The sequence below is a fragment of the Eutrema salsugineum genome, unplaced genomic scaffold, assembly GCF_000478725.1.
Source record: "Eutrema salsugineum unplaced genomic scaffold, Eutsalg1_0 scaffold_6, whole genome shotgun sequence".
Lineage (NCBI taxonomy): Eukaryota > Viridiplantae > Streptophyta > Magnoliopsida > Brassicales > Brassicaceae > Eutrema > Eutrema salsugineum.
In genome coordinates, this window is record NW_006256547.1 from 1,876,748 (window position 1) to 1,898,353 (window position 21,606).

The 21,606-nt window shown below is 35.4% G+C and overlaps 5 protein-coding genes across 6 annotated transcripts; 2 read left to right on the top strand and 3 right to left on the bottom strand.

The window, feature by feature from the left end:
- Nucleotides 1-561: 561 nt before the first annotated feature.
- Nucleotides 562-5,518, top strand: LOC18011645. 2 transcript variants are annotated; one of them, XM_006394291.2, is made up of 13 exons: nucleotides 562-1,506; nucleotides 1,589-1,709; nucleotides 1,904-2,016; nucleotides 2,113-2,211; nucleotides 2,313-2,382; nucleotides 2,805-2,860; nucleotides 3,889-3,939; nucleotides 4,085-4,189; nucleotides 4,350-4,394; nucleotides 4,546-4,633; nucleotides 4,715-4,920; nucleotides 5,011-5,097; nucleotides 5,197-5,518. In XM_006394291.2, exons 1-13 carry the CDS (start codon nucleotides 730-732, stop codon nucleotides 5,368-5,370), a joined length of 1,992 nt encoding a protein of 663 aa, XP_006394353.1. In that variant the 5' UTR covers nucleotides 562-729; the 3' UTR covers nucleotides 5,371-5,518. The 2 variants fall into 2 exon arrangements, 1 of the variants encoding a protein (XP_006394353.1); XR_002897691.1 differs by lacking the exons at nucleotides 2,805-2,860; nucleotides 5,011-5,097; nucleotides 5,197-5,518 and having other exon boundaries at nucleotides 4,715-4,861.
- Nucleotides 5,519-6,018: 500 nt separating this feature from the next.
- Nucleotides 6,019-6,548, top strand: LOC112083559 (protein PXR1). Its single transcript, XM_024151845.1, has one exon. It carries the CDS (start codon nucleotides 6,073-6,075, stop codon nucleotides 6,448-6,450), a length of 378 nt encoding a protein of 125 aa, XP_024007613.1. The 5' UTR covers nucleotides 6,019-6,072; the 3' UTR covers nucleotides 6,451-6,548.
- Nucleotides 6,549-7,844: 1,296 nt separating this feature from the next.
- LOC18011646 (hypersensitive-induced response protein 1) lies at nucleotides 7,845-9,852 on the bottom strand. The gene is made up of 6 exons (XM_006394293.2): nucleotides 9,756-9,852; nucleotides 9,125-9,325; nucleotides 8,918-9,038; nucleotides 8,726-8,817; nucleotides 8,542-8,638; nucleotides 7,845-8,454 (listed from the first exon to the last, which is right to left on the bottom strand). Exons 2-6 carry the CDS (start codon nucleotides 9,311-9,313, stop codon nucleotides 8,090-8,092), a joined length of 864 nt encoding a protein of 287 aa, XP_006394355.1. The 5' UTR covers nucleotides 9,314-9,325; nucleotides 9,756-9,852; the 3' UTR covers nucleotides 7,845-8,089.
- A 2,778-nt stretch (nucleotides 9,853-12,630) lies between these two features.
- LOC18011612 (protein NRT1/ PTR FAMILY 4.7) lies at nucleotides 12,631-15,229 on the bottom strand. The gene is made up of 4 exons (XM_006394294.2): nucleotides 15,175-15,229; nucleotides 14,956-15,061; nucleotides 14,599-14,816; nucleotides 12,631-14,153 (listed from the first exon to the last, which is right to left on the bottom strand). Exons 1-4 carry the CDS (start codon nucleotides 15,196-15,198, stop codon nucleotides 12,798-12,800), a joined length of 1,704 nt encoding a protein of 567 aa, XP_006394356.1. The 5' UTR covers nucleotides 15,199-15,229; the 3' UTR covers nucleotides 12,631-12,797.
- Nucleotides 15,230-17,418: 2,189 nt separating this feature from the next.
- Nucleotides 17,419-20,965, bottom strand: LOC18011879. The gene is made up of 5 exons (XM_006394295.2): nucleotides 20,523-20,965; nucleotides 19,145-19,278; nucleotides 18,490-18,637; nucleotides 17,770-17,876; nucleotides 17,419-17,634 (listed from the first exon to the last, which is right to left on the bottom strand). Exons 1-5 carry the CDS (start codon nucleotides 20,857-20,859, stop codon nucleotides 17,593-17,595), a joined length of 768 nt encoding a protein of 255 aa, XP_006394357.1. The 5' UTR covers nucleotides 20,860-20,965; the 3' UTR covers nucleotides 17,419-17,592.
- Between the last annotated feature and the right edge of the window lie 641 nt (nucleotides 20,966-21,606).

The following is a 21,606-nucleotide window of genomic DNA, read 5'->3' on the forward strand; positions in this document are numbered from 1 at the left end:
TTTCAAAACTATTACTAATATACGAAAAAACATCTTCTTCAGCTTATAGGATGCATTAAACAAAAAGTCTTTGTAAATACAAGCTTGTGGATCGTGTGATATAAACAAAAAAAAAACTTCTTAAGAAGGTAAAAGACTAACAGCCGTAAAACTACTATCTTTTTGAGAAGTCTTTTATATATTTTCTCAATTTCATACAAGATTGATGTTTCAAATTTTTGTCTTTTGATCGATGCATTGTAAAATTAACATACAACATTATCAGATGAAACTTTAATTAATAATCTTATGAGAAAATATTTTTCTTTGTCAACGACAATGGATAGTTCAATTTATTTGGGTAAAAAGTTCAACTGGATTGTATGTGAATGCAACTTTTAACTTCTAGTTGGGCCTTCTCGTATGGACTCACATAATGGGACTTAGTGTAAACGGGCCTCACCGATGCATTTCTCATTGTGGGACGCGGTAAAATAATTATTAACTTTATAATCTATCCTTTTTTCTCCGCTGTTTAAGAAATCAGTCACTTGAAATATTATAATTCAGAGCAAAGTCAAGTTACAGTTAGAAGTTTTGGTTTTCAGCTTCTCGGAAAACATTAGTTCTCTTCTCTTCCCCACCTTTCCATCAATTTCACCGCATAAACCCTAATTTAGATTTTAGGGTCCCTCTTAAACACTCTTGCAAATCTCCAAGCTCCTCTTTGACAAAACTTCATCAGCAACAATGGATAATAATTTCGGGAACTATCATCATCATCAATGGCGTCCAGGACCAACACAGCCAAACTTGTGCCCGGTTTGTACGGCGCCGCACTTCCCTTTCTGCCCACCGTATCTTCCATCTTCCTTCCAGCAGACTCCTAGCTTCCCTCCTCACCTCAACTTACCTCGTCCTGGATTCGACTCGTTCACCGGACCACCGGTTCGACCGCAAAACCACTATCCGCTCGGTGATCCAAGACCGTGGTTAGCTCACCACGGTAATCAATGGCGACCGGTTTCTGACTATCGCAGCGCTGTTGATTGTGATAGGGAAGCTGATCGGAGCTATAAGAGAGCTCGGATTGATGCGATCGGCGGTGGTTCTCCCGGTTATGTTGTTTCTGGGAGCGATGGATTTCAGAGTCCTCAGATCTCATGGGAGAACGAACGGAGGCTGAAGATGGTTAGAGATCATGGTTACGGTTTATCTGCGCCGTCTCCGGGAAATCTCGATGATTCCAATCTCAAGATGAATCATCACTATCCGATGAGCGAATTTAGGAATGGCGGTCAACTTAATGGTGTAGCTCCTCCTCCGCCTCCGCTTCATCATCCGCCGCTGCCACCGGCGTCGTACGGAGGCTATTTTGGCGGTCCTAATGGTCAGCCTCCTCTTCCGGTTTCGCCACCACCGCCTTTGCCTCCATCTAATCCTTCTTCTCTGTTTCCTTTCACCGCTAATTCCTCTGCAACGGTCTCTCCACCGCCATCATCATATCCTCAAATGCCAAATGCTTCGGTAATGTTGCTCTCGTGATTTCGTTCTTACCTCGAAAGTATCTTGGTTTTTTCTGTACTGATGATTTCTTATCGTTTGGTAGCCATCTTCTACACAATTAGCACCAACTCGGTCTAAAGTGATGGATGTGTCCCATTTGCTCAAGCCTCCTCATCGGTCTACTCGCCCTGATCATTTTGTAATTATCCTTCGAGGACTACCAGGTTGTTTTTCGAGCCTTCTCTTAGCTCTTTTGGTGGACTTGTTGCATGATTTCAGTTCTTAGCGTAGGCTCTTGCTTCTTGGTTTATCTCTTAGTTTGTTCAAGCTCATGAATATCACCTTCACTTGTTTTTGCATTTAGAGTGTAGGTGTTACTGAGTAATAACTCCATTTGTATATAATTATATATATGAAGGTAGTGGGAAGAGTTATTTAGCAAAGTTATTGCGTGACATCGAGGTAGAAAATGGCGGTAGTGCTCCGCGAATCCATTCTATGGATGATTACTTCATGGCTGAAGTTGAGAAGGTTAATCAATCCTCATTATTCTTCTTAAAAGTGTGAACTCTTTACCTGGGACTATCAAAGTTATTCTAAGATTGTTTTGCTCTATCAATGTAAAAGGTTGAGGAGAGTGATTCAGCTTCTTCAAGATCTGGTCGAAGCAAGAGACCTATTGTAAAAAAGGTCATGGAATACTGCTACGAACCTGAGATGGAAGAAGTACTTTTTCAGAACATATATTTCTAGATAAATGAAACATGAATATAAACCATGACTTTATTTTTCTTTTCTTAAGTTTCTTGGCACTCTTGAATTCTCAGGCGTATCGTTCAAGCATGCTGAAAGCTTTTAAGAGGACTCTAGAAGATGGGGCTTTCAGCTTTGTAATCGGTAATTATTTTTCCCGTAACTGCATACTAGGATGTATGACTATATCTCACTTTAGAAATTTTTATTTCCTTGCAAAAGGTAATTGGTATCTGTGATCTGATGACATTATCTCTTTTGGTTTGATTATGTTGACATGATGGCTACTACGTTTATTTTTGAGAAAACATTTCATATAATATGGTTTCCTTAGTTCCTTAGTTCAAAGAACTTAATATCCTCACAGCAGCTCTCTTGTCTGATCAAGGTATAGGGGTAATATATATTTCAAGGTGTAAGATTTTCATTTAGGGATCCTATTCATCTAGTTTAGCTAGGAACTGGGTGGTGCAGTGTCCAAGCACTACTTTCATTTTCTCTAACCACGAATGCAGTTTGTTTTCTGGAATTGACCGTTTCTTGCTGGTATGTGTCGCTCATCTTAGTGGATGACCGCAATCTGCGGGTAGCTGATTTTGCTCAGTTTTGGGCAACAGCAAAGGTATATCCTCACTTCTTTCTGTATTACCTTGTGGAGAGTAGATGTTGTTTTTGCGGATTCTATGGAAGACTCATTATGATTTGTGAAGTCATCTAGCTTCTTAAGTGCTTAGTTATTCTTGGTTTCTCAAGTGTCTAAATAGTTTAGTGTGCATTAAACGTTACTCTAACTTGTTTTTATACGTAATGTTTTCTAGTAAGTTGACGTTTCTGTCAATAGATTAGTTATCTGAAACAATTTCAGAATCAGCTAATGCTCCGTCAAATTTTGAAGTAACCTTGCATTTCCCTAGAAAAGATGTCTATTCTTTCTCTCCCTCTCTATCCTTCCCGCTCTTTCCTTTAAAACCTCCTGGTTGTGTGTGTATCATCGAAGAAGATATTGACGTGAAGAAGCTTCCAAGTTCTTACAACTCCTTTCTCCCTTATGATTGCTAATTCCCTCTTTAACAAGATGGGAGTCATTATTTTGTTAGTGACTGTCTGTACTATTCATGGTTTTATTTCACCTGCAAGTTGGAGTTGTTGTTTATTTATTTATCTGCTTGCTTCATGTTGTTTGCCAAACATCATGCAACCAACTTTATGTGAAGTTGCCATTCTTTTTTAATTTCCGTAGCCATGTACGTTCAGTGATCAATAGATACTCTGGATTTTGTCCTTTCCTATTCATTTATAAACAAATAGTGGTACTGTTTGCTTGATGGCTTCTTGACCAGCTGAAAACTAGTATGATTCAAATAAAAGGCTTTGAATGCGAGAATTCCTGTTTTGCTCAAATTCAGTTTGTTTCAGTCTTCATTTGCCTCGCTTTTGGACAGTGACTGGTGGCTTTAATATTTACCCGAAATATAGATGCCGATTTCTGAGTATGATTGGATGCTTGTAGTAAATGTTGCACCTTGAATTGTTACCTGTAACATTTGAAACGAGGTCAACTAAATCATGATCCTCGTCTAGTACAGAAAGTGAAAGCTTTTATCTTGATCGTAGTTTGGAAGTTTTCTTGACATTCTGTTTCTTGTGCAGAGATCTGGATATGAAGCTTACATAATGGAAGCGACATACAAGGACCCAACTGTGAGTTTCGGCATATTTTTTACTGTCCGATAACTTAGAAATTGTATCCCAGCTTGTATAAATGGGCGCACTATAAGAGCATTATCATATTTGAATAGAATGCCATTCACATTTCTTGCTGTGCTAAGTGGGTGGGTAATTGCAGGGCTGTGCAGCAAGAAATGTACATGGCATCACACTAGATCAGGTACAGCAGATGGCAGAACAATGGGAAGAAGCTCCATCATTGTACATGCAACTGGATATCAAGGTTTTTCTGCCATTCATTTTTTATTTATTTTTGGAACGTTTGAACTCTGAAGGAAATTCAGCATGGGTTTTATACAGCAAAATTTGGGACTTTAAACAATACCAATCTCATGTTCTTGCATTTTTTAACAATATCTAACAGTCTTCTTTTTCTGTGATAGTCTTTTACGCGGTGGGATGACCTGAAAGAGAGTGGAATCGAGGAGGTAATAGAATAAATTATTTTATATACCCTCTCTGTTCTTTAGTTGACAAGGGTTCAGAGAAACCTTGTTTTTGATCGTTGTTTCAATCTTGGGCCTTGATTAGTTTATTATATGATCCCACCTAATAACTTGTCATAAAAAATTACTCTAGGTGGATATGGACATGGAAGATGATTTTGGACTGCCAGAAAGAAAAGATGATAACAGCTCCCAGTCAGAAGTGAAGGGTGCGACAGAAGGTAAAATTTAAATGCGGCCTTAATACTTGCCAAGACAAACCGAAAACACTTAGATGAGTCTTTCTTTTGATATTGTCGTAGGCTCTTACATAAATGAGAGTAAATGGGAAGCAGAACCTAGCACCCATACAGAAAAAGTGAAAGAACTAAGCAGAAGTAAATGGTCAAACGTAGAGGAAGACGACGAAACAGAGAAATCTCAAAGCACAGGAAGAAACTCAAAATCCCTTTCCAGGTCAAGCCAAGAACGGTTGCGGAAAGGCAAAACTGTTTGGTGGGGCGACAAGGTATAAACAAAACACTCTTTGCTTCTACATTTCGACTGTAGAAACATGTTTATCTTGTGGAAAATCTCTTGCATTTGTATCTGCGGATAGGGTGGAGACGCAGGTTTTTCAATTGGTGCTGCGAGGAATATGAGCATGCCTTCTTTAGTTATAGGTCCTGGATCAGGATACAACTTGGTAAGCAAACGAAGAAAAAAAGAAATGGGTGTCTTCTTGGTCTTATTACTGTATGTATCTTTTTTTTAATATATATATTTCGTCATGGGTTTAATGCAGAAATCGAATCCGCTATCACGAGAAGAGAGTCTTGCACTGGCTGATGCTATTGGAAAAGCAAAGGTAAGAGGAATTTTCCAGGATCAGCTTAGAGCAGAGCGTGAGTCTTTTAAAGCGGTTTTTGATAAGAGACATGTACGAATCCCTACGTCTTACAATTCAAAGGACGACTAAGTGTATGATGCATTTTTTCCTCTGGGAAACCCCAAAGTTTATTTCCCACTTTGACATTCACATCAACCAATAGAATTGAGAGAAACATGGGTTGGGGGGGTTTAAACTATTATTATCCCTTGTTCTGTGTTCGTATGAATTTTAATGTTCTTTTAATAAAAAAACATTGGGATTATGAATTTCCCCACTTGATTATTTGTGTATCATTTCATTTGTAAAAAAGTTTTTCACAAATTCAAAATTAAAATGCTAATTTCGCACCAAGTAATAATTCTACTTAACAATATTAATTTGGAGTCTATAGAACTAAAGCCACCAAGATTACCCAATGGTTTCCATCGTAAGAGAAAGCAACCAAGAACTTGAAGTACGCGCTTACAATAACTATTAATTTGTATATTATTTACAGTTTTAAAATCGTGCCACTGTGAAAACTATAATGAGGATCGGAACTCTACGGATGAGCTTAAAAGATTCTATCATTCCACAAACCATAAATTCTAAAGATAGAAAACCTCGGAACATACGAAAGTCCATATTTCTCGTTATACAAGTGATTTCTACGGATGTGATTATTACATGTCTAAAGTTAGCTGAAGATCCTTTTGTAATATAAAGGGTGATTCTTAGTTCAAAAGAAATATGTAAGAAACAAATTTAGATTTAAACACTATCTAAGAAACAAAAAAACGTTAAAGAAAAATGGGAGAAACAGAAGACAAGATAGTGAAGAATCATGGTGATAACGAAGAGAAACACAACAAGGCTGAGAAAACAGAGGAGAAAGAGAAGAAGAAGGATAAAGATAAGAAGGATAAGCACGAGGACGATAAAAATGGAGGAGGAGGAGAAGAAGGCGAAGATCAAGAGAAGAAAAGCAAGAAGAAAGATAAGAAGACGAAGAAAGAGAAGAACCCTGAAGATAAAAAAGATCCAGAGAAGTTGAAGTTGAAACTTAAGAAGATTGAAGACAAGATTCAAGCTATGGTCTTAAAGAAAGATGAGATCGTGAAGCTTATTCATGACGCAGAACAAGGTAAGACGACTACTTCAGTGGATGCACCACCACCTACTAACTAACTAATTCAAATGCAAAACTAAAGTTTCAAGTTAACCCCATAATTTTGTATCTATATATTTATCACTCCGTTCAATAAGAAGTACTGATGAATGTTGTTTTCAGCGTATTTTGGTAGGCTTTTTGTTTTTGTTCATACCAATCAGAGTTGCCTGTTTGATTTTACGTGTTGTAAATTGTACAAAAACCATGTGTTTTTCTATGTAATACTTTTAAGCTTACTATTTTTTTGGTCATTCTGATTTTTACCACATTGGAAGGACTATAAAGTTTAGGTGTTTGGACGTTGGCTGGATTTGTAGCACATTTTGTTTTCCTCATTTTTTTCTTAGTGACTGGTAAAATAACTTAGGGATATAGAGTAATTATGATTTTTTTGACTTCAGACTTTTACTCTAAATTTGTTAACCAGTCAGGCCCTTAATTCCGAGGATATTGGGTTGAAATATTGAAGAATACTGAGGGGCCAGATGGTAAATTAGTTTTTCCACCATGAAAGTGGAAACAAGCACTGAAGCACATGTCTGCTAACCAAAAAAGGCTGAATTTACTTCTTCTAGCAACTAGGATCATTTGTTATTACGTATAGGAGGTTCAGGTGGCATATAATTCACACATCACCATCTTATGACTATTACAGAATTATTTCATATTATATAAAATTAACCATGTGAAAAGGCTTGTCTGTTTAAGATGAATTATTGAGATCCTAAATATAAAAAGGCCCTGCGAAACTTATGACAATGTCAATGTCTACTTGCCACTACAAGGAAATGCCACTAATTTCGTGTAGGTGAAGGAAATTTCCTGCGAAATTTCATCAACCTATCTGAGTGTGAAACAAAACATCTTTAACAGACAACTTAACATTTTCGACCAAAAAAAAAAAAAAATCTTTAACAGACAACATTATTATTAATCATTACCTCACCAATGCGAATAGTAACACCTTCAAATAAACAAAACACCAGAATTTAGTTATTCTTAATGGCGGTGAAATTACTTGGAGCAGTTTGCATTTACGGCGTTAATGTTAATAACGTTGGTTGTATTATTGGCGTTAAATATTATTACTAGCAAATTCTAAACACAAACAAAACTAATGTTGAACAGCATTAGTGTGGATATTAATTGACGCGTGTAATGCTAACGTGAATGGTGCACAATTTGACATCAAAACCATTCACGTTCTCAACATGTACACCATTCAAAGCCGAATTCATCTTTGACTTCTCCTTTACTCTTTGATTTCTTTAGAAAATCGATCTACATTGACCAAGCTTTCCTCTTTGACCCTTTCCTCTTTGATTTCTGTAGAAAATCGAACTACATTGACCGGAAAAATAAAGAAAAAAAAAAAATACTTATGTTACTAGCATCCGTTTTCATTCAATAATCCATACAAATTGTTTGATCTCTTTTTAGCTTATAACTTAAACTCTTTATTTGATGCTACTTACGATTTTGGTTGTAAACCCAAATATGTCTATACAGCAAGGGGAAAAAATCCAAAAAAAAAGCAAAAAAAAGCAAAACAAGATTCACTGTAATCGAATAGAGAATGAAAAAAAACCATCATAAGATCTTAATCACACACCATAAGCTGAGTAAAAGAAAGAGAACATAGAAAGTCCATCCACTTCAAGACTGGTCTGCGAAAGAGCCTTGAAGGAGACCGTCTCTGATCTGAGTAGCCACATCGCGAACAGCTCCTGGTCCGTGCGGAATGAACACAGCAGAAGATTTGGAACTTGCACCAATCTCCTTCATTGTGTCAAAGTATTGTGTAACAAGCACCATGTCCATCACATCTTTAGCAGTTGTCCCTGGGACGTTCACAGAGAAACCCAAGACACTGTCTCGTAGTCCATCTACAATCGCTTGTCTCTGACGAGCAATACCTAGACCCGAGAGGTACTTGGCCTCAGCTTCACCTTCAGCTCGCTTTATCTGCAAGATTTTCTCAGCCTCTGCCTTTTCATTTGCAGCCAGTCTCATCCTTGCAGCTATAAACAAGAAGCAGAAACTCAGATACAAGAAAGAAGAGTAAGTCAAAGAACTATATAAATGATGATATGGGAAGTCTTGTTTACCAGCGTTGATTTCGTTCATGGCACGTTTGACATGTTCGTCAGGCTCGATATCAACAATGAGAGTTTGGACAATCTCAAAACCGTAAGCCGACATTGCCTGCAAGTGACAGAGAAACAACAAAAGTGAACATTCATAAGCAGCCAATACTAAAAGAGACCAATATACAACAATGATTTCTATTACCTTCTCGAGCTCTTCTTCAACAGCTTTTGCAATTTCATCCTTCTGCTCAAAGACATCATCCAGAAGCAGCTTGGGGACACTTGCTCTAATGACTGGTAACAAAAAAAAGACAAAAAAAAAACTCAGAACGATCAGTTTCTTAAACACATTCACTTTCTAAATCACGTATTTCTTTAAAAAATTGACACTTACCATCAAACACGTAAGCTTGAATTTGGCCTTTAGTGTTACTGAGTTTGTAGAAAGCATCATTGGCCTGATTGGCAATAGCACGGTATTGAATCGATGCAACAACATTAACAAACACATTGTCCTGCAAAAAGACACCAAAGAAGGAACTGGATCAAGTACTAAACAGAAAGAGAATCCTAAAACAGAGAGTAATTAAAAAAAACAAACCTTTGTCTTTGTCTCGCAACGAACATCCAATTGTTGAAGCCTCAAAGAGAGGTAACCAGCAACTTGGCTACCAAGACACCATGGAAGAAAATGGCAACCAGGCTCAAGAACATCTTCGAATTTCCCGAACGTTTCTTTTATCGCTACCGTTGATTGGTCCACTTGTACACAACAAAATAGATTTCCCATCTTCTTCACACCCTATAAAGAAGAAAAAAATCAACCTTTTTCATGGAAAATTCATGACAAAATACTAAGCTCGGAGCTAATAAATCAACATGAAATTAGCCAATGATTTTACCCAGAACCCAAAGAAATATACTTTACTGGAAAACTTTTAGAGAAGATCGCTTTCGATTATTTCTACCTCTCGATCTAATCTCGCGAGCACCAAAGAGAGAGAAAAAAAACACTCACATATGTCAGAAATCCTTCTCGGAGAATTAAAATTCCCAATCAAAATTAGAATTCTAAAGATTTCACGTTTTAGTCAGATTATTTTTAAAGAGATTTCAGACAAACTTTACTTGATAAACCCAAAAACCGGGTGTAAAAACATGAAAGAGAACCGAGAAAGTTAGAACCCTAAAAAAGAAAAACGAAAAAAGATCAAAGAAATTTTAGGGTTTACCGAAATTTATCCTGTTTGCTTTCAGATTTCTGAGAATGTTTGCAAGTAAGAGAATGTGAGCGAGCTAAGTTTTAATATCTTTCTATATTTGACTGGGCAGAGAAGATATTTATGTACAAGAAAAGACTACGCTAGTCTTTCAACTATTTCTAATTGTTACCCCTTATCTATTCTAGTTTTACACAAAAGGCTAGTTTAAGTTCAATTTGTTCGAGAAAACCCAGGGACTCTTGCCGAAATAATATGCAATTAATTTTCTGTAGTTCTTATCTAGATGAAAAAAAAACTAATTGTTTCCTTTTTAAAACTCTTTTCTGTTATATCTGTGACAAATATATATACATAGGATTTAAATTAAGAGATCAGCTGTTTTTTTCTTCTTTTTTTGCAAAGAGATGAGTTGTTGAGTCGGTTAGATTGATGTATCAAATAATATTCCAAATAATATATCTTAAAAGAATGGTTAATCAAATAAAAAATTATATCAAAAACTTAAAAAAAAAGAAGAATGGTCTTACGGATTATTTTTCAATTTCTTCAGTAATTATCCAAATCAAGCTTCATTACAATCTTCGTTCAAAAATAAATAAAAAGGAAGAAAAAAGTTTAATTACAACCTTAACTCCTACGTGATAACAATTATCTCTATGGGTGGAACTATTATCTGTGACAAGTATATACATTTATTACATATATATATATAATAGTTCCAGATAATAGTTTCACCCCATAGAGATAATTGTGAATCTTTTGGTTGCACGCTTAGTTTAGTTACATGATCGATTTGAATCAAGAAGATAGAACTTTTATTATTTTCAGAGGTTTTTTTTTTTAATTGTATGAAACGCTTATAGGTGGTAATCCTGAAGGATTTTCACAAGAATAGAATCATATTAACATTCCATACGTGATTGTTTCATTATTTTGTTAGTTTCATCTTGTAATTTTTATAAACAAAAAAAACATCTTGTATTATCACTAGTCTTCGTCAACGTTTACAAAATCATATAACAAACAATGGGAGATGCCTCTTTTTGATAATGACCCGTGTGAAATAAATCATCTTGGAAGATAAAAAATACGAAAGTGATGCCTCTGTTTGATAATGACCCGTTTATATGCAACTTGATTCTCCTCACAACTAATAATACGAAAATTTTATTTACGAGAAACGATTTGTCCATAGCCTCCACCTATATTTCCTGTGACCTGTCAACAGATTGTTCAGTTTCTTACAACCCCGCCCCTTCCATTATAAATCTTATGTGGATCCTTTAGCACAGGGAAAAAACCTTAAAAATACCCGAAGTCTTAAACATTTGTTAGAAGAATACCTGATTTATTTTGGCTTCCCAAAAAATACCCAACTTATTTTTGAGTGTTGATTTAATTTCCATACATTCAAAAACTGCTATTTTCACTCCCCGTTTTTAATTCCGTTTATCCGTTAAACGGAAACACTAAAACGGTGTTAAAAATTTAACACCACGTGTTATTATTGTAGGTGAAAAGACCAAATATAACCCTTGCTCGTCTTCTCTCATGTTCTTCCCCAAAAATCGATTTTCCCCAAATTAAATCCTAATTCGATTTTCTCCTAAATCAAACCTTAAATCGATTGTTCCCCAAATCAAAGCCAAAAGCAAGGTAAATTGAAATACCCAAAATCGATTTTCTCTCACGAAATTGATCTTCTTCCTCGAAGTCGAACTTCGTTCTCACGGTGACTTCGTTTAGCTATATGAGACGAAGATTTTTGAGAGTCGGAGGATGAGATCAGGTATAGAAATTTATAAAATTGGGCTGTATACTCTGGTTATGTGTGTCGATTATGAAGTTTGGTTTGTTAGTATATCAATTTTCTTCTTTGATAGAATATGAGATTTTTGAGTGACATCTCATATTTATCTTTCGATAATGCAGCGTTACCATAAAAATCAATTTGGAGGGCTTATGTACATCAACTATTCTCAGGGTGTAAACAGGAGAATTTGTGAAGAAGGGATTACAGTCGATCCAGATTTTGTGACTTGGAGCATCTTCGATTTGTGAAAAACATAACTTAAGAGTGTGATGAAATCGACAGAGTGGATGAGAAGTGTTACGATGAGTGAAAGAAGCTAAATTGCGAACACACCACATAGAGAAGAGAATAAAAGTGAAGAAAGAAAAATAGAATTAGAGTTCTTCAATTTGGGAAACACTAAATATCTGTTGAATCAATTTTGAATGGGTAATAGAGGTCTTTTCACATACAATTAACACACGTGGTGTTAAATTTTTAACAGTGTTCAAGAATTTCCGTTTAGCTGATAAACAGAGGTAAAAATGGGAAGTAAAAATAGCAGTTTTTGAATGTATGGGAATTAAAACGACACTCCAAAATATGTTGGATATTTTTTGGGAAGTCAAAATAGGTCATGTATTTTTCTGACAAATGTTTAAGACTTTGGGTATTTTTAAGGTTTTTTCCCTTAGCACATAAACTGATTGCAGCCCATTTTCATTCCAATTATATTACTTACCAAAAAGTTGATTACATGCAAACTTTCTAAGCCATTTGATCAATCATCTTTTCTTAAGCTGAAACTTTCTTTATTCAAAAGTGATCATTTTCGAAATCAGTTCAAAATTGTGTATATTTGAGCATATTTGCTACCATGCTTATTGATTAGAAAACAATTGAATTTCAAGTACTAACAAATCAGCAGCTTTTTACAGATTTACGTTGTACCGTAGCATTTGATAAACACAGCAGATACAATTATTTTCTAAAGTTGTGTTGAATGTCATGGGATATTAAATATAAAATCAAAATAAGAATAATAATAATAATATGTCATTACAATTATATTAATGGCATATCCGTGGAAAACATAGGATTATGCTACTTAACCTTATAACCGAAATCGTAAAAATTAACCAGTCTAGCATCATATATAGTAACTTATTCCCTAAAACACTAGACATTTGCTAATCGATCATTAACAGACAACAAATTACCCTACAACAAGCTCAATGCAATTATATTATATATCGGATCTAGCCTTGGTTGGACCGGTACGCATAGCGGGTAGCCCAAAAGAGATAATGCAAGAAATTAATCCCACTAAGCACACACATGAGCCAGTAAAATCTCTCGAGATGGTACTCGTTTAGATTCTTCCCCAAAAGCCATGGAGTGTGTTGGTTTAAGCCTGTGGCAAAATTAACAGCCGATACGAGAACAGAGCTCATATAATAACCCATCGCAAGAGACGTCCAAGAGAGCGAGGTCGCAAGGGAACGCATCCTAAAAGGAGCTTCGGTGAAGAAAAACTCCATCATACCGGCTAAAGTGAAGAGATCGGCTGATCCAAGAAACACATATTGCAGAGCTATCCAAAGAAACGTTATAGGAAGCGACGAAGAAGAATCAGAAGAATAAGCGTTGTTGCTTGAGCAGCAAGTAACCTCTGCAACGACGAGCTTACGTTTGGTTTCTACTAAAGCTGCAACAGCCATTGCGACTATAGAAAGGAAAAGCCCTGTTCCGATGCGTTGAAGATGAGTTACGCCGGTTTCGGTTTTGGTTGTTTTTCTAGCGAGAGGAAGGAGGAGGTGGTTGTAGGTAGGAGCTAAGATCATTGTGAAGACGACTGGGAAAACCGGTAATGCCGCAGGTGGGACGGTTAATGACCCGAGCTTCGTGTTCATTGTCGAAGCTTGTTGGACGGAAAACGTCGAGAGCTGAGCTAAACAGCAGTTAAGCATTATGGTAGACATGAAAATTGGTAAAATCTTGATGACTATCTTCACGTCTTCTACTTGTTCCTCCGTGCAATGGAGCAGTCTAGGTAGCGATTCACGCTCTCTCACAGCTTCACCGAGGAACGATCCAAGAATTCCGTCATCTCCGTCGTCATTTCGCTTGTCTACGTTTACATCACAATCGTTTCTTGATTGACACGTCACAACGTTTCTTGAAGTTTTCCTCTTAGACCTAGCGTAGAAAGCAGCGGTCAAGACCTTGAATAGAGTCGTGATGGGACTTCCACTAGGAACCTTGAGGCGATAAAAGCGAGAACCGGCCAAGAAAATCGGAACCGAGATCAAGATAGCGGCTGTGGAAACACCGAACCCATAAGACCAGCCTTTGTTGTCTTCGAGCCAGACCACGACCGTGACGGCTATTAAGGCACCACACGAGAGGCTAAAGATGAAGTAGTTGAAGAAGAAGGATCTTTGTCTCCTCCCATTCGGTGTTGTTTCGTCAAACTGTTCCGCTCCGTGAGGTGGCAACGAGCCTTTTATACCTCCGACACCGAGAGCTACCAAGTATAGACCCACGAATAGAACTACACGAGCCCATGGCTCGGTGGAGTGCTCGTGGGCTTGGACCGTTAGTACCAATAACCCCTGAATGGTTCACAAATTAGTGTTTAAATCGAAATATTTTAAATTCCAGTGTTCAAGGGTTATTAATATTGCACAACATATTTTGTTAGTATTAGTATAAAATACACTGCCGAATTTGATTCCGAGTATTAGTACAAAAACCATTTAAGCTAAAAGTCCCGGTACAAAACTATTTTAGTTTCAGAGTTCGAAGTTTTGCATAATTTGACCATCCAGATAATGAGATTAAATACTCGAAAGTGTCTACTTTTTCATCCACATTTAATATCTTGATAAAGTTCTTGCCTGAAGTCCATTTCGCATGACCTGGTGTTAAGGTAGAGCCGTAGAGATTTATATATATATATATATATATCTATTTTAAATAATTTTCTTTTCTTTTAATTAAATTAATAAATGATGAGCATAATTATCTACGTGGTTGACATTAATTATAGAATATTACCAAGAATTCGATGGCGGCGCTGACTAGATAGATATGGAACGTGGAGAAGAAAGCATCTGCCAAGAATCCTCCGAGAAGTGCCAAGAAAAACGCAGTTCCCATGAAAGTGGTTACTGCGTTTGCGGCTCCTGACGGCGATAATCCCATCTTTGTCGATAGATACAACACTAGATTGCTCGCGTTTGCTAAGAACGCAAGGTTCTCCAACACTTCCACAACTATAAATAATATCATCCGCATTAATTCAATACTCCTTTTAAAATAAATGTATGTTCTGAATGAATTTACGTTGTATGTAATAATATAGGCTAATAATATAAACAAATAATTTATGATCAGTTATTTAGAATGACTGACCCAAGACGAAAGAGGCCGCAAGCATACCGCCATGGCAGCCACGCAAAGCTGGTCTATTTCGCCAATCTACGTATCCATTCCACGCGCTTAACCCATTTGCTTCATCCTACACATATATTCACACAACAAAAAAAGTTGTCAAAATTAGCAATACTTATTGCAAATGCTAGCTTACACTAGGTGAAATTTTAGTTGGAATTTGAAAGAAATCGAGCTCACCATTTGTTGAAGCTCAAGAGACATGATTACTAAGAAACAGCTGTTTTGGAGAATGAAAGTTGAGTATATGATTAATGGCAATAGTATGTAGACATTATTTATAGAGAGAGAGAGTGTGTGGAAGTTAAGGGGGAAAGTTTTGGTGTGTGGGTTATTACAAACAAGCGAAAACTCTAGAGACTAAACGTACAACTTCAAAAACAAAAACAAAGGGTTGTTACTGTCTTTGATGTTGACTCTTTCTGTATTTGCTCTGTTTCTTTCCTCGTTAACAAGGCACCGTACATATCCTAGAAGTTAACTTTAGCCGATTTCTTAGCTCATTTGGTTTACGAAATTGAATCAAAGACGCAATTGCTTAACCAGTTAAATGTAGCTTTTTGTTCGGCTTTTTGAAGATATAAACAATTTTCTTTTGTCGAATGTCATCGTATCTCTACGAAAATTGAAAAGTTGAATTGGGTTTGTTATTGGAGAATCCTAAATTTTAAACCAGTTAATACTATATCGGTTTGATAGTGAAGGATCGTGTTGTAGAAGAGGCGGTGACCGGTGAGAACGACTCGATATCCATTTCTCAAATCTTATTGGTTCAAGCGCCAAAATAGAAAGTTGGCTGTATTATTATTATAAATACTGAAAGAACAATTGATATGAATATGTCATATGCAAGTTGTCTACAACATTTAACTCTTGTGATAACGATGTTCAATTGTTTCATTTTTTTTTAACCTAATAGTATTTCCTATACCGCATGATTGGCAACTTTTTATGATTACGAGTGAATTAACAGTGCGAATCGATACGAAGTAAATTGAACCAAAATGAATCTTAATAAGATTTTCGGTTTAGCTTGGTAATTTTTTTCTTAAACTACCATTTTCTGGCCATAAAGAACCATAGTTATTGGAATTAACTTCCTCTCTTGGAACGTTGTAGTTTTGCATTATAGATATGTGCAAAAGACAAGGTGTTATGCTTTGGTAATTATGATTCCCCATGAGGTTGGCTATATATCATATATTTTCGGGCCACCACCACTACTACTACTACTACTACAACAACCACACTCCATTCTTCATAAAACGCTTTCTGTGGATGAGAGAGATTTTCAGGAGCACATTTTTATCAATCCGTACGACAATAAAATAATAACCATCTCTTCTTCTACAATCATCCAATTTTGGTGGTTGTCTAGTTCTTCCCGCAATTTTCAAAAGGCCCCACCTTTTTTTTTAACCCATTCAATTCTATAATCTAGACGTTACTACAACGCTGTGGAACTCGTAGCTAGCTGGTCGTCTTTGGGCAATTATATGAAGACGCTTGAGAAAGTTGAACTGAATTCGAATTATTCATGAAGTATAAATAAAGACGTTTAGGGTTCATGAAATATTTAAATGATTTTAATTGGATCTATGAAATATAAATAATATCTGAAAGGCCATATTGATATTTTTTAATATATATATGTGGAAGTTAGCTTACACAATTCAACTTTCCACCAACTCCATATTCTTTCATTAAGTTATAATCATTTGGAGTTAAAAGACTGACACATACATCCATCAATTGGATATCTGCATTTTTTTTTTTGTTAATTACGGTAGATTAGTAGTGGCCAGTTCGTTGATGAATTGAAGGAGTTTTGGAATCAAACCAAAATAAATGAGACGAGCTAAAGATATTTTATGATTCATTTGCGTATATTTATGGAAAATATCGTATATGTTGTTTTTTCATACAGAATTACAGATAATGTGAACTCAATTAAGTACGTAGTGGAATACGATAACGAAAATAAAAATGAACATGTATTATAAATTTTCCCAAACAAGGCTTTCATATCCTTATTTAGAAACTCAACCTCGCCACGATAGCCGTCCAAACATATGCAAAATAGTCCATCACTAATTAAGACTCTAAAAATGATATATATATTATACTTTTATTATATAGTATTTAAGTACGGATTTCCAAACTATATGTAATGTAGTTTTGGTTCTACCCGCCAAATATCTCAAGTTTTACAGCAACAAACAAAATACTCAGTTTAAACCTCACACGGGCAAAATTGTAATACTTTTATGTAAAAGAGTGGAATAAAGTACAATTGTTTTCATTTGGATTTTTTTCTTGAACCAAATAATTTCAATTTATTCGCATAATCTTAGTTTATAACGGAAGCAAAGGAAACAAACAACATGTACTTTGTGAAGTGTTAGTTATTTCAGACACACGAAAAAGAAGAAGCAAAAACAAGAGAGCTACATACATTGAATGAACGTATTTGTATAGTCATTTACATACGTTCAAGTGTATACATGAATCAAATATCTTCACAAGATTTCCATCAATGTTCTGTATTTATACATTATTATATATATCGCTCGATCGTACATGTCCATTGATGATTCATCAAAATTTTATGTTCTCTTTTAAGTAACATACGATCGTTTGCTGCAAAGAGAAAAGCAATTGAATCATATTAGTACTTAATCACCTTCAACCTTATAACCAAAAAATGTACCATGAAACCTTGTCTTGGTTAATTACAAAATAAAAGTACAAAGTTAGAGAATGGAGAAAACTTACGAGAAGGCAGAGAATGACACAAGCGGCTGCACCGGGGAACAATGCGTACCAGAAATTCAAGTGATGGAACTTTGCTCCATCTATGAACATTAGTGGTAAGCTCGCCGCTGTAATTTTTGTTTATTTGTCAATCAAATGAATTAAAAGAAAACAATCGACATTCTCTTTCACAATCTGTAAATTAGTTCAAACAGAAAAAATGGCTTTTCTCATAATTTTTTAAAATAGAATGATAAACCAGTGTTTACAGAAAAAATAGTGAGGAAAAGAAGAAATGATCGCATATGATTTGAAAACCATGAAGATTATACGAAGCCAGGGGACGTTAATTTCCTCACTCACCAAAACTTTCAGGTTATTCTATAGACTGTCTAACAGTTTCGGGGCCAGATTGTTATTACCTTAGTTTTGTCATGTAGGGGCATTGGGTATTTGGACTATGGTTTGGTTTCTTTATGGGCTTTAGTTTGATTCAGATATTTAAAAATATGGGGGCTAAGAATCAGATGGATACTTTTAAATTTGCTATCCCTATTCCATAAAATAACATCATTCAATAAATTAGTTTATATCATTTTGGTTTGGTTTGGTTTGGTTTGTTTTTGTTTTTTTATGTAAGTCTCTCAACTGTAACTGAAAAAAAGAGTTAAAAACAAACTTTTAATCAAAGAAAGAAAATATTACTTTTGAAAATTAAGCAAAAAATCAAATATAATTTACCAGGAGGGTGATTGGCACGAGCAATGACCATGAAGGCGATGGAAGCGGCAAGGGCGACGCTCCGGGCGAGCCAGCCTGGCCCGAAGACGGATAATGCTACTACTCCAATCGCAGCACAACCTATTTGAGCCAAAAACATATTGTATTTCTGAAAATTTAAGAAATACAAAAAGACACTCGTCAATTAATTAATTAATTAATACACTGACAAAATTACTAACTTAGCATTTAAAGTTCTTATATTAAAGAGAATAATGATGTGATGGCATCTCTTTCCTATTTTAACATAGTGTGATGCCACAATAGGTCGTGGCTGATTGATTATTTGGTGAAATATACGTTTTCTTTGTTATATTCAACAATCAAAAAGAACATATAGTGGATCTCTTTGCTCCATAGAAAAGTAAAAGCACAAGGACAAATTTTTGAGGATTTTTGTTTTTCACACTTGTTTGTTGATTTACAACTTAATGGAACAATATTTCCTCTAATTAACTACCAATCTCTACGTTTGACTATTTGATTCCTCCCTGTTTGCTTTGTTTGTACACCATTCAAAGCCTAACTAAAAACTTCTTTGGTGTTTGCGTTTTGTATTTCATAGGGGAATAAAAAAAGAATGGAGAAAAATTGAAGGGGTGAAAGGGAATATTACCCGAGCAGCAGGAGCAGAAGGAGTGATGAAAAGAATGGCAGAGACGGCACCAAGTGGTGCAACTGACATCGTTATCCCTTTTGTTGTTAACATTTGATCCATTCTTCCCATTATTGCCATCGCCGCAAACGCTCCTTTTCACACAATCAAGAAGACTAAATTTAACAGACCAATACCTTCCAAGAAAAGAGTTTCTTAATTATTCACGCAAACTAGACTAATTATTAATTGCACTTTTGACAAATGTTATGGTAACATGCATGTGTTTATTAGTCTTGATAGACCAAGAAAAATTATCTTCAGTCAGAATTATCATTCTTTTTTTTGTTACAGATACATATACATACATGGTTGGTAATTTCAGAAAATAACATGTGTTGTATATTTCATCAGCCAATTGTGTAATTTTCCGAGTTTATAGGAATCTATATGCCTAGTTGTGACATAAATTAGTTTAATCTCTATCTAACCTTTCTGTAAAAAAATGGATTTCGACCAAAAAAAAGGACTAATCAAAGTTCAAACCAGAGATGGGTATATAATTCTAGCTGAACACATACGAATATGGTGTCATATTTGTTGAAATGTCAGCTAGAGAAACCTTTTGAATAATAAGACCTTGTCAGCATAGGTTTTGACTAAAAAACACAAACTAAGATCCTCAAGACATAAACATTAGTTTGACTACATTATATCATCATTGTAATAACGAACATAATCGAATACCATATGCCACAATTAAAAGTAATTACTTTAGTTAACGATCACATAATTGTTATTAAAAAATTATCTCACAAAACTACTTTCCGTTTATTCTAGTTTATAAAAAATTATTCCCCCAACAAGTTAAATATATAGGAGTATCAATTTCTTTCTTATGATACTATCTTCACACTTATCTTGAAACCAAACTACCCTAATTACGTTACAAGGTAAATCCGATGAATTGGTCAAACTCAAAAGAAATGTTCATATAAATGACCATTTGGCCGTAGGAAGAGACAGACACACACAATCTCTCTCTCTCTCTATGTCTATCGCTCTCTCGGAATATTTTATCTTTTGGTCAGTCAGGAAATAGTATTGTCCATTAATTTTCTAATTTTAGATTTTTTTTTTATGTGTAACTCCTCTTCTCTCTTCCTTAGTTTTCTTTTTGGTTTCCACCTTTTATACCCTAATCGCCAGTTGTAGTACTTCTGATTTAGAAACAAAAAGTGCTTCATATATAGAAAACAAAGATGGAAAAACATATTAGTAACGACTTATGATCTCAAACAAAAAAAAAAAACAAAAAAAAATGACTAAACAAATGATGATGATCTTTAACTAGCTAGTTATTAGCACATAAACTTTCTAAAGATAATAATCAACTAACCAGCTGCAGGCCAAATGACGTCACTCAGCAATAGAGCCGTCGCCGCCGCCGTCTTATCTGGCTTCCAAGATTCCCAAGACGACGGAGCCGTCAAGTTTCCCGCCGACGCCAGCACCGTGCTTACTCGCCGACGGTGGCTCGAAGACGCTGGATAATTAATTTGGCTCAAGGATTTAAATTCAAAGCATCTACTATAAGTAGAGGTCCCGAGAAAATGCCGGCTCGAGACGGCGGCGAGCATTTTGGGAGATTTCAAAGCCGTCGTAGTCGTAGTGGAGTTCCGGCGGAGAAGATGTGAAGCGGTGAGAGGTAGTGGCTTCACCGGAACCGTAGACATGGTAAAAATGGTAATTTGAGGTGGAGAAATAAAAGATAAGAAGATCGCTCAAAATCTAAATAATTCACAGGAAAGGCTAAAACTTTCTCTGTCTTCTTCACCAATAGGAGATAGACAAGCGATTAGCATATATATATATATATATACACGCACATATGTACATATATATGTCGCGTAGATTAGCATATACTTAAATACCTAATCACATATTCGAGGGTCATTGAAATCGATTTCAATATATAGCTACAATTGTCACGAAGTTACTAATTTTATAACTTGAATAATTTTCTAAAGCTAAATTTTTTAAGTTTGGTTTTGATTAGCTATTAAATAGTTTTAGCTTCTGTTTTTTTTTTTTTTTTTTTTTGCTTTCTTTGCCTATTAATTTTTCTATATCAAGAAAAACCTTTTTTAAATGAGTTAATTGCAATTTGTTGTATAGAAGTAGAACTATTAATAGCTTTAATAACCATGAAAATTTTTTTTGGTCACATGTACAAAATTATAAATGTATTAAAATAAATATTAGACACGTAAAAACTTTGTTATAGTACGTGTGTAGTAGCAAAGTGTATAGGGCAAAAAAGCGTTGGCCTTTTAGGAGGTGGATGGGGGGAGTTTGGAGATGGACGAAGACTCTTCCATTAAACGAAAGGTCATATTCAGAGGAAAACATATAAAGAAATTCAAAATATTATCGAGTCAAATACATTTTTCTTTATCAGAAACTCGGCATTTTCTTCACCA